Source organism: Sorghum bicolor, chromosome 9, assembly GCF_000003195.3.
Source record: "Sorghum bicolor cultivar BTx623 chromosome 9, Sorghum_bicolor_NCBIv3, whole genome shotgun sequence".
NCBI lineage: Eukaryota > Viridiplantae > Streptophyta > Magnoliopsida > Poales > Poaceae > Sorghum > Sorghum bicolor.
The window spans coordinates 636,925-652,582 of NC_012878.2; the positions used below are offsets into that span (position 1 = coordinate 636,925).

General features: G+C 40.7%; 3 protein-coding genes and 1 non-coding gene across 4 annotated transcripts; all 4 read right to left on the reverse strand.

The window, feature by feature from the left end:
- On the reverse strand, positions 2,527-4,558 carry LOC8068650 (glutelin type-B 5). Its single transcript, XM_002440382.2, has 4 exons — positions 4,106-4,558; positions 3,736-3,998; positions 3,211-3,636; positions 2,527-3,080 (listed from the first exon to the last, which is right to left on the reverse strand). The coding sequence occupies exons 1-4, from the start codon at positions 4,455-4,457 to the stop codon at positions 2,667-2,669; spliced, it is 1,455 nt and encodes a 484-aa protein (XP_002440427.1). The 5' UTR covers positions 4,458-4,558; the 3' UTR covers positions 2,527-2,666.
- Positions 7,621-7,693, reverse strand: TRNAA-UGC. The gene has a single exon. It is a non-coding gene; the product is annotated as a tRNA-Ala (tRNA).
- Positions 9,126-11,720, reverse strand: LOC8067295. Its single transcript, XM_002440383.2, has 3 exons — positions 11,267-11,720; positions 10,293-10,516; positions 9,126-9,816 (listed from the first exon to the last, which is right to left on the reverse strand). The coding sequence occupies exons 1-3, from the start codon at positions 11,694-11,696 to the stop codon at positions 9,247-9,249; spliced, it is 1,224 nt and encodes a 407-aa protein (XP_002440428.1). The 5' UTR covers positions 11,697-11,720; the 3' UTR covers positions 9,126-9,246.
- On the reverse strand, positions 12,690-14,509 carry LOC8067296. The gene is made up of 2 exons (XM_021448391.1): positions 13,847-14,509; positions 12,690-13,533 (listed from the first exon to the last, which is right to left on the reverse strand). Exons 1-2 carry the CDS (start codon positions 14,075-14,077, stop codon positions 13,117-13,119), a joined length of 648 nt encoding a protein of 215 aa, XP_021304066.1. The 5' UTR covers positions 14,078-14,509; the 3' UTR covers positions 12,690-13,116.

The window sequence follows — 15,658 nt, forward strand, 5'->3', positions numbered from 1 at the left end:
GTGTTTGGCTCTAGGAGATTTTGGTCTCCAAAAGCTCAAAGCCGAAAGCAAACTGGCATCTTCTAGACCAAAGCTTTTCAAAGCTATAAAGCGAACAAAAGCCCTGTAATTGCATGTTTGCCACCGCCATGTTCACCAAATGTTATTTTCACGGTCTATTGTTTCCGGTCGCCGTGACCAACTCGAGCGCCCCGCCTTGTTGTTTTGGCTTATAAGTAATAACAGAATATACTGTTGACTGATTTATTGTAAGAGAAAAATACTACTGAATAATTGACAGATTCGACTAATAAGCTCAAACGAACAAGGTGGCCCTTATGCTTGGAGCTCCATTGTCGTCCCTTGTTCCTCGTTCGTCCCAAATTTCATCCATAGGACACGCACATGGGTGATCACCAATCGGCACAGCTTTTAGGTTTATATTGTTAAATATAGATAAATCTATAACTAAGTTATACATAATTCAATCAGCACAGTTCAATAATACAATAATCAGCTCATCACCATAAAAAATTTCATTACATTGGACTATAGAAACTGCAAATATGAATTATTCTAATTAATTACAAAAAAACATAGATCTAAAGTCAAAACAAAAACTTTGTATTAAAGCATAACATATCATATGTTCATCATGTAGATCTACTCATATGGAGTCCAACAAAATTAAATTTTACATTTTATGATTTTTCTGTGATTTACTATAACTTTTCAAAAATTCAGCCAAAATAAATAAAAAAGAAAAAACAAACCCGCTTTTAAAATATAACAGGATGAGGAAAAGCAAACTTTCATGAAAGTTTTAGAGTTTAGAGAGGAAAAGCGAACTTTCGTGAAAGTTAAAGGAGGTAATGTGAAATTTTTCCTAAACAATTTAATTATAGAAAAAAAAAATCCATTTTTCCTCTTTAAACTTTAGAACCGAACAAACATCTCTCTCAACTTTTAAAACTGTTCATCTTACCTCCTTGATTGGGTTTTAGGAGGTTTGGTGTATATTTTTTCGCCATGTAAGCAAAAAAAGAAATGTCTGTGTGTCAAGTATGGATATGTGATGTACGACTTAACAAGTTTAGGAGCCAGAAATGTATTTTCAAAGTTCAAAAACGTACATGTACCACTTGACAAGTTTAGAGGGCCAGAAATGCATTTTTAAAGTTTACAAATTCGAGGACCCCGATGCATTTAACTCTATAAACTATAGTCAGAGTAATGCAGTTCTGATAAGATGTTTGTGAGAAAAGAACAAAAGGACAAAATGGTAGCGTAGGACCTCATGGGGGATATTCAACAGAGAAGACTACTCTAAATTGTTAAGGCTAGGTGAAGAATTCCGGGAAGAGCTTGCAAACTTTCTGAAAGAGCGTTGTGGTTTCATAAGATATGCTTAATTAAACAAGTTCTCATATGCTTCTGAGACCTGCGTGGTAGTTCCGATGGAGATGATAGCTTCACAACCAGTAGAAAAGCGAGAAAACCACTAGCCTTTGTTGAAAGAAAACGTCTTCTATTTTTTTTTAATGAGGCAAGCACATTAGTAATAAATAAATAAATAGTAATAAAGTTTCTTTTTTCTTGAGTGGACGTAAAAACATGCATCGGAGAATTATAACATATGCCTTCCGCAGCATGTGGCAAAAATATTTACATGTGGCTTCAAAGTAAGAGCCCATGCCAAGTCATATGAAAAGGTACTGCTATTATGCTTAAACTTATGTAGTCATCATTCAAGGTGCACTTGGCCTTGTGGTTGATTGTTGCAGTGTTTACCCCTTCTTTTATATATACCTAAGTTACATCCTAAGTAAAAATAATCAGTAAAAGATTCTCTTAACCAACTATTTTTATGCACTAAGCCAGACTTATAGGCTATATATATTACAGTATTGCTCAGTGCTGCTGGTCGATTTTTGTCCCTCTATTGTGTGTTGTCTGTTGTGCTTATGCCATAATTCTGTGTTATCGGCCTATGTGATATTGCAGCAAACCCCAAAAGAAGCAAGATGAACCCTGTGCACAAGTTCCACTCATCCAAAGTCTACAATGGCAAGATTTCGAGACCGCTGCATTCTTACATCAGTGGTGTCACTGTCAGGAATCAGTGGCTAGGTAAAACTAAGTATGAAGATGATAGTGAAGTGACCGAAGAAGATGGGGGCAACATTGAAGATGGCTGGAGATATGGCGACAACACTGATGATGAGGAAACGCCAGATGGAGATTGACCTTTAGGTTGGAGTTGGACATGTAGATAGATGTGGTGTGGTCTTATACTTTTTAGTTTCTGCAAACTATAAATCAATGCACCAGTGGGTAATTTCAAGCTTTAACCGTAGGTAGTAGTTGGTTCAGATGGTGAATCGATATATTTGTACTCTGTTATCTGCTATTGAATATTTGGTTCCCCATGTGACAGAGTGACTAATTGCCACATCTATGTAGATAAGTTGGAACTTGGAATTGGTTTCCCTGACACAAGTTCTCATTTTTTCCCTGACACAAGTTCTCATTTGAAACATTACTCACTTAAGTTAAGTTGTTCTATTTGACGAGCTATATATGTAGTTGAAAGACTCATCCATGCAGCAGACATGCAGTTTACCCATGAACAAGCTTTGTTTATTACAGTCCACGAGTACTTATTCAGGTAGATCACTCTCAGGTGCCTACTGTTGGGCGCTGCCAACATGACCTTGATCATAGCTGCCACCAGGAGGAGTAGTAAACACAGCGAGCTCATGCTTCCTACTGTTCTTCAGCTCTGCAGCTTCCTCCATCGAGACGCCATAGGAGCTGGCGATGACGCCGACCGGCAAATCGCTCAAGAGGGAGTTCTTCCCGGCGATGTGGCTGACCATGGAGTTATGGTTCGTCTCGAAGGAGATGTACTGAAACCCTTCTCCTTGCGCCTTGGTGGCGACAAGGTAGCCCTGGGGTATGATGAGCAGCTGCCCAGCACGAAGCACGCCGTCGAACACCGTCGTCCCGTTGTCGCTGGCGACCTGAACCCTGGCACAGCCTCTGATGGTGTACATGGCACTGTGGGCGTTGAAGTTCCAGAACGGTGACAGGATGGCGTCCTGCATATATATATATATATGTGCAAACACAAACAATTTCAGTTTACTTTCAGTTAGAAATGGAAGAACATCTATCTTTCTGCAGATTATATATCGCAATTTCACATTGTATGTCTTCGATTGCGCTTACCTGATACAGGTCTACTCGAACTGCGCTCATCTGTATGAGGTTGAGAATTGGGAACTTGTGGCTGGTCAGGCGTGTGATCCTTCCAGCACCAGGGCTGTAGACATCGGCCTGATCCAGGCGTTCGACGCTGTGCCTCACCTCCATGGTGCAGATGTTACGACTGTTGTCGCGTTGGCATGTTTGGTGATGCTGGTACTGGTCTTGTAGTGATGGAAACGACGGCGGTGGTGGATTGAGCAGGTGAAGGCCATGCTCCAGCTCCACACGGACTATCTCGCCTCGCTGTTCACGCCGGCTCTGAAGCTTCTCAGCGACTTGCATGCTGACACCCAAGGCTTCGCTCAGGAACCGGGCGTCGATTCCTTTAAAGATGTTCTCGGCGAAGTGGGGCTGCCCCCTGCTGAATCCCCCAGCCAGCAAGAACTTCTGCAAATTATGTTGTACAAATATGTAAGATGCAACAAAGAATACATATTTTAGAACAGCAAATTAATCGAACTTCATTGAAACAAAGGATAGTAGTACCCTCATGGAAGGCTCAAGCTGGTTGATGTTGTTGTTTGTGTCGAAGACGTAGATCGCCACAAGCGGCGTATCGCCGTCGTTGTACAGCCAGTGCTGGGCACCGGCGGGCATGGCGACCACATCTCCCTGTTGGAATCGGTGGATCTTGTGATGCTCGTCAGGGCGCTGATGATGATGTTCATATCCATATCCGTATCCATACTGCTGCTGATGGTGGGTCTCTTCTTGGCATCCCGGAAACGAGAACCCAATAATCCCTCTCCCTGGATATACACTGAATTAGTGATTGATACGATGAACTGAAACGATTGTTCTTCATCAGTTGTTCTTGTTCATGCACATATATATATATATATATATATATACCTACCTTGGGCGATGTAGACAAGCGAATGGAGGTTGGAGTAGCGAGGAAGCACGAGGCCCAAGGCGTCGACGACGACACGGACGGCGAAGAGGCCAGCGCAGGTGAGCTCCCGGTCGGCTTCGGTGAACCGGCTGAAGTACTCGACGGAGCCGGCCTCGGACTGCGCCTTGTGGCGCGGCTCCAGGGCCTCCAGCTTGCCGTCGAAGCCGCACTCCCTGGCGGCTCCTCCCCGGGACGCCCCCCATGAGCTGCTGGCTGCTGCGCCGCCGGCGCCGGAGCAGCACAGGAGGAGAAGGCAGAGGCACAGCGACGAGGGAAACAGCAGCTTGCCGGAGAGTGACGCCGCGGCCGCCATTGCTTCTGCTCACTCACTCTCTTCACTGACAGAGTGCTGTTGCCGGCCGTGTGTGCAGTGCTAGCTAGCAGAGGCCCGTCCGGGGTCTTTTTTTTTTATATATAGCAAAGGAATGTGCTGCTGGTGTTCCAGAAAAATAAAAATAAATGGGAATAAACTAAAAGGAATGATATGAAATGAAAAGATGCAAGAAAAAAGTGTGGCACCTCTGAACAAATTCAGGCCTTGTCTTTTGTATGCTAGCTAGTGCTTGCTTTGCTGTGATAAGAGTGTTGGTTGGGAATATGACAAGTTAGACATGTAACTCGCTGGTGTTACATGCATTTTTACACATATATGCCAAATAATACATTTGTATCTAGCTAACAAACTTGATTAACCAGCATTAGAGATCGACGTGGATGATCGATCGCTTCGACTTGTTGCTTGTGCTGACAGTCAGAAAGGCCGATTCAGTTTTGTACTGACTCCAACAGTTTGTTGCGCCTTTAGTTTACATATATACACGCACGTACGACTGTCCAGGTGCATTTGCATTGTGCGATCTGCCTACTCTTCTCTAACACTGCTACATGTTTTCACCTACAAATTTCGTGGCCGTGCCGCCATCCGGCCTACTCTTGGGGATAGCTAGAGTACTCTAGATCATCAACGAAATGATAAGGAGGCATAGCCTAACTAATACTCCCTCAATTCTATATTATAAAATATTTCGGTTTTTCTAAATTTATAGTTTTTGCAATGCACTTAGTTATTATGCGCCATGCATGTCTAGATGCATGCATAACAAAAATTAATATATTTAGAAAAGCTAGCTAAAACATCTTAGAGTTTAAAATGGAGGGAGTAGTATGGAAATCATACCAATTTCAGGGTTGAGATTGTCTAATGTCATGTTTCCCTAATGAAGCCACATGGCCCACATCCACCATTACCGTGGGTTATCTAAAATTTCAGTTTTTCCAGGTACGATGATACATATGAATTCATTTAATAAGGTGTCACAAAAGATCTTTTGCAGATAATTACTTTGACAAAAATTGTTACATACGTCATTTGGTATGCATTGAGGTATGGACTTCTTCACAAAAATGTCCCTTGTACCTTTAAGTGCAAAAAAGGGTAGTGCAGCAGCCGTGCGCGCGCATGGCAAATTACATAGCCTAACGAAGACTAATAATTTTCTACAGTAGTTATTATTCACTTATATTCTCCACATTTGCTGACTCCAAATAGCGTTTGTATACTCGCGTTCCATACCGGAATTTGTAAGAGCACAATTGGATGATTTCTAGTTATTCGTCACAATTGCTTTTCTGAATAACGTGTGCATTGTCACGTTCCAATGGAGCTCCATGGACTAAAATTTGTAGGCGAACATAGCCGGAATATTCCTCGTCTTTCGTCGAATGACGATCTGCTGAGTGATGAGCAGAGGTGGCTGAATATTCTTCAATTCATTTGTGGTGCAGCACTAAATAAACCCTATTGAGTGACAAGGGGGTGCATGTTTGTCGCCCATTGACAATCCGTTAAGGGCTCGTTCGTTCCTTTGCCGTGTATCGAGCGCCTGGAACGATTCCAGCTAAAATAATTCTAGTTGGAATTGTTTCAGTAATTTGTATAGTTTTTATAATCTGAAATTGTTCCTGGGCTAAATCTAAAGTAACCGAACGTAGTCTAAGTAATAAGTAGACATAACAATACTCTTCACATGTAAAAGCCAAACCATATGACGTCACATATGTAGTCGAGTTTTCCTCGTTTGTTATATCCGAGTGATAAATAATAGGCATAATCAAATAAATAAATGGTTCTTGATTAGTTTATTGCGGAAAGGCAAACTCTTGTGTGCCCTTAAATTTTTAGATAATGGATAAAACAATATCCGGCCTCTACATCCAGGGATGTACACAACCCATTATCAAAGTTTTGGAGGAAAATTAGAGAAAGCCATAGTCTTATAGATTGACCAGGACGCTAGTTCAAACAATAAAAATGTTTCCATCCTTTATTGGATATCTCTAAAGCAATTACTTTCAATTTATTGCTCATCGCGAAGAGTAGTACGTTCTTGGCTGTCTCCTCACGTTGCATTGCGTGCCCTTAAATGTTCCTTATTACTTGCTATTAACCACCTAACCGTCACAAATGGTAAACAAATTTTCAACACCAAAACATTGGACAATATAAAACGAAGATAATCGAATTGTCTTGGTTTATTGATTTGAGCGCCAAACAAACCATATGCACTCAGGATGAAAATGATCGGAAACGATTAACAGAAGTTCACATTTTTTTTTCTTGAAAATGAAATCGATATGACATTATCGGAAACGAATAGGGCACCGGTATTCCATTAATTTCAAAAATGATAGTAGTCAATTAGAAAATACGTCGATAACAATCGGAATCCATGAGAACGATATCCTCAAAAATAATAAACACGCCATACTATAGAACATGAAAAGATCCATATAACTCGACCTATCTCATATGATGATAATAATAATAATAATAATAATAATAATAATAATAATAATAATAATAATAATAATAATAATAATAATAAATAAAGCCACAGTTGATAAGATTGCAAGGTAAAACCACACAACATCATCTTAGGTCTCAAAGAGTGGCAAACATGCAATAGTACGACAATTCTTGATAAAGACACAAATAAACGATCAAGTTCTGAGTTGACTCGATATAGCACAGTGATCAAAACATGAATTATTAGAGTTCCTTCTTAAGTGGAGGCTATAAGCTTAAAGATGAATTACTTTTCTGCTTAGACCTAAAAATGGAAAAAAAACTCAAAAATAATTTCTGAAAATGGGAGATTATTATTTTCTTTTTCATCCCTGTATACACTAATAAATTATGTAAGTCGACTTTGGCCGCATAGTATTCTATGTTTAATTGTCATTGATGGAACGTTTCACTTGATATTCAAGTGAATGGATGATTCTTTCGGGAGTTGGGAACCCAATCGGATGAGAGATCGATCTAAATTTCAATCATCAAATCAAAAAAAGGTGAATGATGTGAGCAGTGGGCCCACACAGTTAATAACAAATACAGATCCCGAATACGAATAAATAAATATTAATAAATACAAATCCCAAATACGAATAAATAAATATGCGAAAAAAAATACACATGGAGATGCGGGGGATCGAACCCCGTACCTCTCGCATGCAAAGCGAGCGCTCTACCATTTGAGCTACATCCCCTATGATGGATTATTTTGGATTCAGGATATTTTAGTGCAGAAGCACAGTTGAGGTTTGTGTAACACCAAGCTACCACATTACACAGCGCATGCAGCAGTTGTCTCACCTAATTACGAAAAAATTGTTTTTACACCGTTTTGATACTAAAACAAATCTTGTGTTTACTGCCCTCTGCTCCCAAATTATAAGGCATTCTAATAATTTTGAAAAGTCAAAATATCTCAAGTTTGATCAAAATTATAGAAAAAGTTATAAAATTTTATGAGATCAAGTAGATATACTATGAAAATATAATTGATGAAGAACCTAATGATACTTAGTTAGTATTATAAATGTTATTATTTTATCATATAAGTTTAGTTAAACTGAAGATGCTTTGACTCTTCAAGATTCTTGGAATGACTTATAATTTGAGATGGAGGGAGTACTTGATTTGGACTAGAATTTGTCACATGACTTGGCCATATATTGAAACTAGCACTAGTAGTAACATGAACCGTGAAGACCATTAGGGACTTCTGCTATATAACGAGCATTGACGTGTACCAATTAGTTATTATTATAGAGTTGTTGGGGAAGTATATACAACTTATTAGGGCATCTGGCATCTGCAATGGGTGATTTAATTATATAAGCTATCTCTAAGCATTTTTTTATATTTGAGAAAGAGCTAGGCTCATACATATTTTAATATTATTGAGAGTATCATGTGGGATCATTCATGCTATGAGTGGTATGCTAAAAATTAGCACTATTAAAGAAGTTGACTTAGAGCTATTGCAAGCAAGTGCCCGTCAACTGTTTCATTTCTAATAGAATCAAAGCCCAGGATGAAATGAAACACAATGTATATAAAGTCTCTTGTCTTATCTGGTCTCCATATGGACTCACTCAACTATCACACGCTCATGCAACGTACGCAACAGAAAGGCACGTCAACGCACACATGTTTTCTAGTAACCACCTTAATGCATGGTAACCTAAACCCTAAACCCTAAACCTTAAACCCTAACCCTAAACCCTAAAACTCTAAACCCTACACAATCTACTCCAAACCAGGTTGCAGGTAACCACAGCACAACCTGCGCACATGAAGGCCAACTACAAACTCACTGGGCACCAAGGTATGACAGTTTTTGAAGTCACCACATCGCTGAAAAGATCAAGGAATTAATCATCTACAAGATACATATATATCTGATCCGGCTGCCAGGTCGAGCATCAGGTGTTACACCGATACCTCCTAGGAATCATCATCAACACCCCAGGTCCAACCGGCGCAAACCATCTACATCAAGGCCAGGATAACTGAAGCCATCGGTGCTTATGACTGAAGCGCAACACATTTTAGATAACTGATGATTCAGCATAACAAGCCCTACGAGCCCAGCACGGCACAAGTGTGTCCAAATATAAAAAGCCACAGGCACAATACAGAATAGTCACTACTATTACTTATCAGGTCCGACGACACACTAATTATTTATCAGTCCACATAACTTAGGGTAACTACAGCGTCAGTAAGACAGACACATAGCTATAATAACAATTAGTCAGGGGTTCATTACTGACCAACAAATCTTCACACGCAACTCAGTTCCACCGACAACAAGTGGGCCTTCAGCTCTGTCGTTGATCCTTGGGGAGAATGATATGCGCTCAGATTTACCATCACTTGTCTGTGCAGCAATCATGAGCAAATCCTTAACATAAACACATACAACATGTCGCAAAAGCTTGAGGTCTCCACAATTGTCAACAGTAATCGCATCAGCCTCTTTGCTATCGTAGAGCACAAGCTCGTTGCGCATGTTGGCAGTGTTGGCAGTGATTCTTCCATGAAAACTTCCCTGCACAACTTCAACTGCAATAGTTCCCTCCAGTGCACGATCCACGACTGAATAATACACATCCAAAGTACTGAGCCTGGTTGCAAGAGATTTGGTTGCAGACGTGTATCCCTTCTCAAATAGACGAGCTGGTGTGCCCCTGATGATTATCAGTCCTTTACTAAGTTCTCTGTCCTGGACTAGGTCATCCTTCATCTTGAGATCAGTCTCCACATAGATATCTCCTGCCAATGCAAGGCCGCGTTTTGGCCCAGTCAAGATCAGTGATTCAGCCTACAGCAGAGGTTTATTTACAGGATATACGTCAGTGACACATGAATTATGTCTACAAATAAATAGTGCTGAAAAAAAAATTATAGCCACTGTATTATAAGTAATTATGCTGTTGGGTACGTATATAGCTAGCTAGCTGATGAAAATGTCAATGGCATGGGATCCGAAGCAATAGATGCAACAGTTGATCTATAACATCCAGGATCTCTCTCTATCTTTTTCCTACAAAAAGAGCAGCGCTAAACGACAAAAGTGTAACAAGAAGCATATATATGTGTCTTTCTGAAAGTATGGATTTTATTAGGCAGCAAGCATTATGGTGCCTACCTACAGTCGTGGTTACACTGTCCAGCATGCAAAATAGGAATTGGTTACAGGCAGGTCAGGTAAGTATATCAGTCTTAATCTTTTCTCTATATATACACGAGTGAGAATAAAAACAAGGCGGTAATGCACAACTAGTACGAAAGGAATACCTCAGAACTGATGAGTTGGCAATTGTCACTGTCGCGGCGGAAGTGATAAACACACCTCTCATCGATGCTGTCCCTGACAATGATAGTGCCATAGACATGGATTGGGTAGCTAACATCAGAACAGCCTATCTTGACAGACAGGAAGTTTACTGCCTTACACAGGCGGAGAAAGTAGCTCTCTTTTTTGTAGGGGGAATCGATGTATCTCATGGGACCAATGGGTGCTGTCATGCATGCATGTGGAAATTAATGAATGAGACACTAGATCATCAGTTGCATCTATATCATCATCATGCCTAATTGGAACTGAAGTGAAGATTGGTACAAATTAATAATGCGGAGAAGTGGAAACCATCGTACAGGAGTGAAAATTTGGCTCCAATTAGTCCAAAACCCAAATACATATCTATTACGAAAATTCTAGCATGTGGAATCAGTATTGTACAGGAGTGAAAATTTAGCTCCAATTAGTCCAAAACCCAAATAGATATAGGGAACAACATAAATCAATTTGCAGTTGCAGAATTCATTCAAAGGAACAATTATTAGTTGCACATTGTTACATATCTATTACTCCCTCCATCCCAAATTATAAGTCATTCCAAGAACCTTGGAGAGTCAAAGCATTTTCACGTTTGACCAAAATTATAGAGAAAAATACTAAGATTTGTAACGTAAAGTGAGTATATTATGAAAATATAATTAAGAAAGAATCTAATGATACTTAGTTAGTATCATAATAATCATTATTTTATAATATAAATTTGGTCAAACTTAGAAAAGTTTGACTCTCCAAGATTCTTGGAATGACTTATAATTTGGAATGGAGTGAGTACAACATAAATGGGCTGCAGGTGGAGGATTGAAATTGAACTGCAACGGGTGGGTGGGTGGCATGCAGAACATGCAAAAGGATGGATGGAATTGAAACAATAATGGAAAGGCAAGGCAAGTGCCGCGGGCCAGAGACTTACACTCCTCGTCGAGGTTGAATCTGATGAGGTCACCGCGGGTGTATCGGCTGTAGTAGAGGCCCCCCTGCTTGGGATCGAAGTCGACGATGCGAGCAGAGGCCTGGATCGACTGGCCCCTGGGGTCGCCTTCATGCGTAAGGCGGAGCCCATAGTTGACCTCGACGCTCCTCACCCTCTCCGCCGCCTCCGCTCGTTCGGCCTCCGTCATGCATGAGAAATCCGGCTGCGGCGACATCTCAAGGACGAGCCGCTGAACCTCCTCTCGCAAGGTCGTGCGCTCTTCCTTGAGCCTGCCCACCTCCTCCTCTGACAAATCTTTGTCCATCGCCAACCTCTTGCAGATGGACCCTATCTTCTTAAAGGTCGCCTCCTCGCGGTACTCCACCTCTCGCAGCTCTTCATACCACGCTGCCGCCGCCGCCACAGCCATCGCCGCCGCCGCCGCCGAGCTAGAACAAGCCGATCGATCGATCCCACGGGGCCTGCTGAGTAATGCGTCTTATTATTTGGAGATGATGGGCTGTCGGCCTTCCTTTTTCTTTTCTCTATCAACGGGGACTGCCTGCCTATAATCACATAACAAGCCCAACTCTTTGTTACGGTAAAGTCCTCTTGTCGTGTTATTCCTAAACTCCTAAATCAATCATTTAGATTTTTAAATTTGTTCATCTATGTTATCTCGATCTCTAAACTTATTCAATCGTGTCATCTCAGTACCTAAACTTAGAAATCACCTCAAATTTATTCATTTATGTCATCCCAGTCTCTAAACTTGGTTTTGAATCTTATATGGGTCACAACAAGCAATCTAAAAACTAGTTCCTCCATCCCAAATTATAAGTCATTCAAGAATCTTGAAGAGTGAAACCATCTCAAGTTTGACCAAATTTATATATGGTAAAATAATAATATTTATGGTATCAACTTAATATTATTACATTCTTCATTAGTTATATTTTCATATTATACCTATTTGATGTTATAAATCTTTGTAATTCTCTCTGTAATTTTGGTCAAAGTTGAGATGTTTTGACTCTCAAACATTCTTGGAATGACATATAATTTGGGACGGAAGGAGTCTATATCAAACAAAAAAATCATAACTTTTTCATATGGACTCGAATGAAGATAAATTTTATATCAAATTTGTAGCCCTCAACGCGACCTACAACTTTGTAGCTGAAAAGTTTTTTATTTGAAGTCGTTTCGTGTCACAAAATTTAATTTTAAATTTTAAATTTCAAAATCTATAGACTTTAAAAAATATTTTGGGACCTTAAATGATTTTAATTTAACAACTTTTCAACTACAGAATTGTAAAATCGGTGGAGAGATTCGTGTGGAAGAAAAAGCCGAGCAGGAGCACCGACGGGGGCATCCTACGTGATTAGGGGTCGGATACTAAATAACAATCAGTACCTAGGGTACTATTTAGTGTATATATATATAGAGAGAGAGAGAGAGGCTCAGCATAAAGCGCAACACATTTTAGATAACTGATGATTCAGCATAACTTCCCTACCAGCCTAGCACGGCACATGTGTGTCCAAATATAAAAAGCCAAGCACAATACAGAATAGTCACACACGCACTACTATTACTTATCAGGTCCAACACACTAATTATTTTATCAGTCGCATCTTAGGGTAACTACAGCGTCACTGAGATAGACACATAGCTATAATAACAATCAGTCAGGGGTTCATTACTGACCAACCAATCTTCACACGCAACTCAGTTCCACCGACAACAAGTGGGCCTTCAGCTCTTTCGTTGATCCTTGGGGAGAATGATATGCGCTCAGATTTACCATCACTGGTCTGTGCAGCAATCATGAGCAAATCCTTAACCTAGACACACACAACATGTCGCAAAAGCTCGAGGTCTACACAATTGTCGTCAACAGTCATCACATCAGCCACTTTGCTATCATAGAGCACAAGCTCGTTGTGCATGTTGGCAGTGTTGGCAGTGATTCTTCCATGAAAACTTCCCTGCACAACTTCAACTGCAATAGTTCCCTCCAGTGCCCGATTTAGAACTGCATAATTTACATCCACGGTACTGAGCCTGGTGGCAAGAGATTTGGTTTCAGACGTGTATCCCTTCTCAAACAGACCAGTTGGTGTGTCCCTGATGACTATCAGTCCTTTACTAAGTTCTCTGTCCTGTACTAGATCATCCTTCATTTTGAGGTCAGTCTCCACATAGATATCTCCTGCCAATGCTAGGCCGCGTTTTGGCCCAGTCAAGATCAGTGATTCAGCCTACAACAGAGGTTTATTCATGAGGGACACATGAACTATATATGTCTACAAATAAATAGTGCTGAAAAAACTATAGCCACTGTATTATAAGTAATTATGCTGCTGGGTACGTATAGCCACTGTATTATAAGTAATTATGCTGAAAAAACTATAGCCACTGTATTATAAGTAATTATAGCTAGCTAGCTGATGAAAATGTCAATGGATATGGTGCTGCCTACCTACAGTCGTGGTTACACTGTCCAGCATGCAAAAAAAAACAAGGCGGTAATGCACAAACTAGTACAAAAGGAAGATGCTGAATGTTGGTTACCTTAGAACTTATGAGTTGGCAATTGTCACTGTCGCGGCGGAAGTGATAAACACACTTCTCATCGATGCTGTCCCTGACAATGATAGTGCCATAGACATGGATTGGGTAGCCAACATCGGAACAGCTTATCTTGACGGACAGGAAGTTTACTGCCATACACAGCCAGCCAAAGTCGCTCTCTTTTTTGTAGGGGGAATCGATGTATCTCATGGGACCAATGGGTGCTGTCATGCATGCATGTGGAAATTAATGAATGAGATACTAGATCATCATCAATTGCATCTATGTCATCATGCTTAATTGGAATTGAATTCAAGATTGGTACAAATTAATGCAGACAAGTGAAAACCATACAGGAGTGAAATTTTAGGTCCAATTAATCCAAAATCCAAGTACATATCTATTACAAAAATTCTAGCATGTTGAATGAATCAAAACCGTACAGGAGTGAAAATTTAGCTCCAGTTAATCCGAAAAATAAATACATAGGGAATAACAACAAGATCGAGCAACAACAAAGACCAAGGAACAATTTCTAGCATATGTGGAATCAAAGCAAATCAAGTCAGCACATTGTTATATGGCCTACAATTTCTATTAGTTTGCAGAACTAATCAGATTGTAATAGATGGCCTGCAGGTCATGCAAAAGGATGGGATGGGATGGAATTGAAACAATGGAAAGGCAAGGGCCGCAGGCCAGAGACTTACACTCGTCGTCGAGGTTGAATCCGTTGAGGTCGCCGTGGATGTATCGGCTGTAGTAGAGGCCCCCCTGCTTGGGATCGAAGTCGACGAGGCGAGCAGAGGCCTGGATCGACTGACCCCTGCGGTCGCCTTCATGCGTAAGGCGGAGCCCGTAGTTGATCTCGACGCTCCTCACCCTCTCCGCCGCCTCCGCTCGCTCGGCCTCCGTCATGCATGAGAAATCCGGCTTCGGCGACATCTCAAGGGCGAGCCGCTGAACCTCCTCTCGCAAGGCCTCGCGCTCTTCCTTGAGCCTGCCCACCTCCTCCTCTGACAAATCAGCTTTGTCCGTCGCCAACCTCTTGGAGATGGACCGCATCTTCTTAATGGTCGCCTCCTGGCGGTGCTCCACCTCTCGCACCTCTTCATACCACGCCGCCGCCGCCGCCACCGCCTCCACAGAGCTAGAACAAGCCGATCGTCGATCAAGGGTTTGCAAGTGGGGATGCGGCACCCACGGGGATGATATATAGCCTGTCGGCCTTCTTTTTCTTTTCTCTATCTACGGGGCCTGCCTATGACCACATTTCAAGCCCAACTCTTTATTAGTCTATCACCCACTCTATTATCGTATTATTTCGGTCCCTAAACTCGCAAATCGACCGTTTAGATCGTAACTTAGAAATCACCTGTCTCGCAAAATAAAAACTTAGAATCACCCGTTTCAGTTATATCATCTTGGTCTTTCACTTGGTTTTGAGTCTCATCTGTGTTAAAACAAAGCGATCTAAAAATACTTCATATCAATAATAATTCATAACTTTTCTATGAACTCAAAGTCTCGAACAAAGACAGATTTTATATCATAGTTGTAGCTCTCAACGCGATCTACAACTTAGCTGAAAAGTTTTTTTATTTCAGGTCGTTTAGTGTCACAAAGTTTAATTTTAAATTTTAAATTTCAAAATCTATAGAATTACAAAAAATATTTTGGGACCCTAAACAATTTTAATTTAAAAAGTTTTCAACAACAGAGTTATAAATCGCGTTGCTGGCTACAATTTTGATATAAAATTTATCTTCATTTGAGTTCATATGAAAAGTTATGAGTTATTTTTCGATATAG